At 38.8% G+C, this 6,000-nt stretch overlaps 1 protein-coding gene across 1 annotated transcript; it reads left to right on the top strand.

Annotated features, from left to right (window-relative positions):
* Positions 1–1,259: 1,259 nt before the first annotated feature.
* Positions 1,260–1,851, top strand: GGTG_03112 (hypothetical protein; the record flags this gene model as incomplete). The annotated part of the gene is made up of 3 exons (XM_009220890.1): positions 1,260–1,405; positions 1,627–1,751; positions 1,823–1,851. The coding sequence occupies 3 exons, from the start codon at positions 1,260–1,262 to the stop codon at positions 1,849–1,851; spliced, it is 300 nt and encodes a 99-aa protein (XP_009219154.1).
* Positions 1,852–6,000: the final 4,149 nt, after the last annotated feature.

Genomic DNA, 6,000 nt, shown 5'->3' with positions numbered 1-6,000 from the left:
CCTTTGGACAACGGTTAAAAATTAAAGCGGGGGCTTTGGAAATAGTTAGGAAACAAGCTAAAAAAATTGTTAAAAAAAGCGAATAATATGTATAAAAAGTATTATAATAAAAGCAAAACCCCGGTGCTTTTCGGGGTAAGCGATTGGGTATTGCTAAATACGGCAAACATTAAAATAAAAAGGCCGTCGAAAAAGCTATTAAATAAATGGTTGGGACCTTTTTAAATTTTAAAAATGGTTGGGTTAGCCGGTTTGGCGTTTTGGTTAAAGCTTTCGGTAAATTACCGGATATATAACGTATTTCCGGCAAGTTTGTTACGGGCGTTTAAAAAAAAAGCCCGGCAAAAAACCAAAAAATAAAAAACCAAAAATCGAAAAAAAAAAAAAGGATTGTTTTAAAGTAAAAGCTTTGCTAAAATATAAAAGGCTTTTGCGAAAACGAAAATATTTGGTTAAATGGATAGGTTACAACGAATTGGAAAATTTATGGATTCCAAAAAAGGATATTACGAAAAAAATTGTTTAAGCGTATAAAGCAAATTTATTAAAAGCAAGCTTATAGGATAAAGAAAATACCGAACTTTAGCGGGTAAATACCCGGAAAGGACGGGGGTATTACAGGAAAAAAGTAATAAAAGCTAAAGGAATAGCCCAAAAAAATGTTTTAACGTGCCGAACCGGTTAATTACCGGGGAAAAACGTAAAAAAACCCGTAAACGGTTTGTAATAGCCGTAAAATATCGTGCTTTATAAACAAAAAGTTAAATAAGGACGGTATAGTACGGGGAACGCTTTAAATTAATAATGCGATATATTTAAATTTTAAAGGATATGCAAAGTGTAGCACATTTCGGAAAGCCCGTAAGGGGCATGTTTAACGCGATACGCTAAAGCAATTACCGCATTTTAAACGTACGTTATAATAAAAAATATTATTATTTGCCCGAAAAGGAAATGGAAAAATTTTCGGATAGCATAACGGACGGGCCTAAGCGTTTAGGTAACGGCAAATGTATATCGGCAATATTTAAATTTATTAAAAAAACGAAAAAAAAGCATTTTAAAATTATTTATTGGGGCATTAAAGCTTAATTAGTAAATATAAATACCGGGATTTCGCAATGCTGCAAAAGTAGCATAACAAAAGGAAATTATGGTTTTAATTATAACAAATTAACGAAAAAAATTTAAAATTAACCATTTTTCGAAAAGGGAATACCAATAATTAATTAAAAAAATATGTAAAAAAAATTAATTAAATGCCGTATTTAAAGGAACCAAAATTTCCGGAAACCACGTCCTTTTTGCTGGCGTTACAATTATTGCCGTTAAAGTTGTTAGCGCCGAAAGCGCCATTTCCCGGCGCTAATACGAACGCCGTACCCTTACGGGAAACCGCGCAATTGTAAGCTTAAATATCCAAATGCGCCGCAATCGTAGCAAAGCTAGCAGCAATGCTATTAAAAAAAGTAACTATACCTTTTTCGAAACGTTTAAAAAACGCTTTTACTTTGTTAAAAAAATTATTAATACTAATTAAAGCTTAAATTTGCTTTTTTATTTAAACGGCGATAGCGTAAAGCTATTGGGAAATATTTTAAATAGCTTTTAATGTTATAACGCTAGCAATTTTGCGCTGGATGCGTTTTTGGATAACGGTTTAACGTTTGTAACGCGCAAATTATTCGGCCGATATGGTATGGAAGGATTTGGTTTTTTGGATAGCTTTGCGGGCGCGAAATTAAATTTTGGTAAGCTTTTTGAAAAATTCCGGTATTGCTTCGAACAACCGTTTGTAAACGGTATTTAAAATTTTGTAAAGGTTTTGGGCCATTTTTTAAAACCATTTAAAAAGTTTAACGCAAGCTTTATTGCCAATTACGTTTTTGCAATAAATACATTTGGAAAACCCCGTACAATTATCGGAGCATATCGGCATACGGGGGTCGACGGTATAATTTTAATATGCTTAACAACCAAAATAACGGTTATAAAATACCGTACGTTCCGTATAATTATTTTTAAAAAAAGGCAAATAAATAAGGTTTTAATTATTGCTTTATTGGAAATTAATAACTTTTTGTAACGGAAGCGCGTTGCAAATACTTATATAAAGCGAAAAAAAGGCAATGTCCGTTTCGGGGGCAAATCCATTAAAATCGAAAACGTTGCGGTAGCGTTCGTTACGCGTTTTACGCTTTTTTTTGGCAAAGGTTTTTTTGCCGCAACGGTTAAAACCCGCCGGGGGGTTATTGGTAAAACGTTTGCGGGAATTTTAAAAGGTTATAAGCGCAAAAGGGCCCGATAAACCCGCGATATTTAAAGGGTTTACCGGAAAGTTACCGGCAAAGCGATCGTTAAGGATTTAAAGGATTAAAAACTTTAGCAAAACCAAATTCGAATCCGATTAAATTACGATAGCTAGGAAGGATACCGGGGGGTTGCTAAAAAAGGCCAGCGGGCCGGTTAAAACCAAAAAACCCGAAGCAAATACCCAAAGGAATATTATTTTCCTTACGTAATTGGGTACAAAGGATAATATTTGCAATTACCGGTTAAATTTAAGTATTTAAAAAAAGCGGTTAAATACCAATTACTTACGGTTACAATCGTTAAAATTGTTAAAATGGTTATTAAATGCACAAAAAGGAAAAAAAAAAGCTCGTAATTTTAAACGGGAAAAAAAGCTTTTTATATACCGGTACGGACCCATTTTTTTAAATGCTATAAAGCTTTATAGCCGGTTTTTTTAAGCGTTGCCGGGCATTGGGGCGGTTTGGCGGGATACCGTAGGTTACTGGCTACTTACGGGGTCGCACGCGCGGTATAAACGGCCTAAAATAAGCCGTATCGGGAAAAGGCAATATGTTAAAAGCACGGGCAAAATTGCCCGGCAAAAAACGGAAAGCGTTAAATGCACGGGCAAAACCGCCCGGCAAAAAAAAAAAGGGCGCTAGCAGCCAGCCGGGCACGAACCCCCCGGGAATATACCGACGAATTACCGGTATCGCGGCCAAAGCATAATAGCAAAATTAAAAAATAGGGTAAAGCTTAAATTGCACGAAAGCGTTTGGAGCGCGAAAAATTTAAAAAACCGACCCCGGGTGCCCGAAAGGGCACGAAGGAGGGGGAAGTTAAAAAAGGAACAATTTTTGTTAGCGATAGCACCTTTGGTAGGAAATTTACGGAGGCTTAACAAAGGAAACACCGCATCCGGCCCGTAACCCGGTAACTACCCGCCTTTGCACCGATTAACCCCTAACAGGGAGGTTAAAAAAAACAATTTTTGTTGGCGATAGCACCTTTGGTAGGAAATTTACGGAAGCTTAACAAAGGAAACACCGCATCCGGCCCGTAACCCGGTAACTACCCGCCTTTGCACCGATTAACCCCTAACAGTTGTACATATATTTGCTATAGGGCTTGTCGATAATAATAAAGCTTTTTTTAATGCTGTAAGTTACTTTGTTGTAAGAATTAACGCTTCGGAAAACCGTTGGGATAATTTGGATTTAATTAATTTACTTTTGCACACGTAAAATAAAAAGCCCGGTGTTTCCAGCAGGATTTAAACTTGCGTCCTTTAAAAAGGACTTCTTAACGCTAAACCACTACGTTGCGAAAACTTGACAGTATAATATAAAATCGCCAAAATATTTTTACTAATTTTAATAATAAATAAGCATACAGCAGCATATGCAGCTAACTCCGAATAAAAAAAATCTTTTTTTTTTTGTAAAAACTCCTTATCGCAAAAAATGCCGTATTTAACACTTAAACAAATAAGTACAACTTTAACTATTACCTTAACACTTGCGTAACCCTTTTTGTTAATATTTATAAATAAATTAAAAATCCTAACGGAAAATACATTTTTTAACTGCGTAATATAACCAGCACCGGCAAATTAATGTAAGGGGATCTGACAGGGAAGCGGTTAAATCACCGCCTCAAGCGCCACAAAGGGTGCTTGAGCCAACAGGCACGAGCCTCCCCGCGGGGCCCATGGGCTTCAGGTCACAAGGGGCCGACACGTAACTAGGGCCAAAAAGGCTATAGGTCAAAGCCAGCTTGTAGGAGGCAATTCAGGCTAATTCCTCCACAAGCTGAAGTTGTTGTTTCTACCTTATAGTGATATAGGACTTCAAACCCAATTAAACCTTCTGCTTTATCGTGATCACCTCGTACGGCCTTCGGCCTAACCCTGTAACAATTAACCATTTTTAAACAACAGCTAAAAAGCTTTTTGCAGTAAAAATGCTTAATACAAGCTTTTTTTTTTAAAAAAAAAAAAAGGTAAGGTTAACCGCGGCAGCGTAATTATATTCTTTACTATTATATTTGCCTAGCTCGTTTATTAAATCCCGGTTTTGTTATTACATATTTAAAGCGCAAGTAAAAACAATCCAGCTATTATTAATAAAAATAAAGATAATGTCGGATCGATATTCCGGCGCATGCAATAAGGGAAAGATTTACTTGTTTTGGGCCAAAAGAGGATTTGATTATAGGGCTTGGGCCCCTGTAAGCCCCGTGGCTTGGGCCCGTGGCGTGGCTCGTAGCTTGTGCCCGTGGCTTGGCCCCAGGGCCAAGCCCGAGGGCACGGCCCCCAACCCCTGTATATAAACCCTACCTCTGGCGCCCTTTCAAGGCCAGAGGTTCTTCCTCCCTATGCTCAACACAAGCATGCACAATATAGGACCTTTCCCCAGATCACCAAGATCTTGTTCATCACTTTTGGAGATCTCCAAGCCGTCTAACTGTTACAGTCAGGCCTCTGCTCCTAAGGTAAGGCACCAGAGGAGTGTCGAACAGTAGCACGTGACTTGACAGGTTGAAGGGATTCACAAGGTAACTTGGGTGCGGTCTGAATGCTTGCTCCAAGGGATACTTGGAAGCTAACTTAGATTGACTGATGCCGGTGCATCTATCAAGGACTATCTGGGACGGTAGGAAACCCTTCCTCTTATACCCTGATGCCTACTCCCTTGTCCTCCCCTTAAGAGCGTGGATTAGTTGGCTCGTCAGGCCGACTCCGTGAGCCTCCCTGAGCCTCCTTTGGATCAGTGGCTCACCTCTCCTGCTTCCCTGATCCACTGATCCCAGGTGGTCACGTGACCCCATACCCCTCACGGTGGTTTCGTGCCGTGCCACCCTTCCTTCCTGGGTGAGGGTGGTTGTTGGTCGTAACACTAACAGGAGTACCAGACTCCTACCAACAAATAACCATTTTTTTTTTAAATTATCAAACAAATGCAAAATTGCTAGCTCCCCGCTGTTTGCCGTAATTGTAAATTCTTTAATAAATGCAATAAAAAATAACGTTAAAACTTTTATACCTTTTTTTTTAAAGCTAAAAGAATTACGCTATTCCGTTTCCGATTTTTTGTTGCTAGCAAACCTAAATTGCTTATTTATTTTGGGTTTAAAAATATTAATAACAGTTACTAAAATTTAACCCTTTATAATATTCTTAAGCTTAATATTAAAAAAAAAACATTTCTACATTTTTACCCTCGGAATTAGCCCGCGTCCAGCAGGATTTTAACAAAACCGTGTTAAGGCCAGGTTTGCTATTTAATTGCCTTTTACCCACCAGTTTTGAAAATTTTGTTAATATGGCTGTGCCGCTTTTTATCTTCGCATTAACGGCTTGTCGCTTTATTGCCGATAGCAACTTCGGCGACCCTGGGAAGCAGCTAACCAAATCCTCGCCATACACTTTATCCTGGCCGTTTGGGCTTGGAAGCAGGCTGCAGGGTTGGAATGCTCCGGTTGGGTGGGATTTTCTTTTTCTGCTGCAAGCCTGCCCTTGCGAGCGCACGAAACATAGCAGATGAAAAGAAATAAAAAGGGCAATACACTCGATGAGTAGGCAATCGGACGGGACTGTCTCGAATAAAACCCAAGGTCATGATGGAGAGCGCTGGCATGGAGACCCGGTTTGTGTGTTGTTGTCGAGAGCGCGTGTTCGTTTGGCCTCGTCGTCGGCTACACTTA

This window comes from Gaeumannomyces tritici, assembly GCF_000145635.1.
Source record: "Gaeumannomyces tritici R3-111a-1 unplaced genomic scaffold supercont2.2, whole genome shotgun sequence".
Lineage (NCBI taxonomy): Eukaryota > Fungi > Ascomycota > Sordariomycetes > Magnaporthales > Magnaporthaceae > Gaeumannomyces > Gaeumannomyces tritici.
Note: the sequence above shows the minus strand (reverse complement) of the source record. Positions and strands in the feature narration are given on the sequence as shown.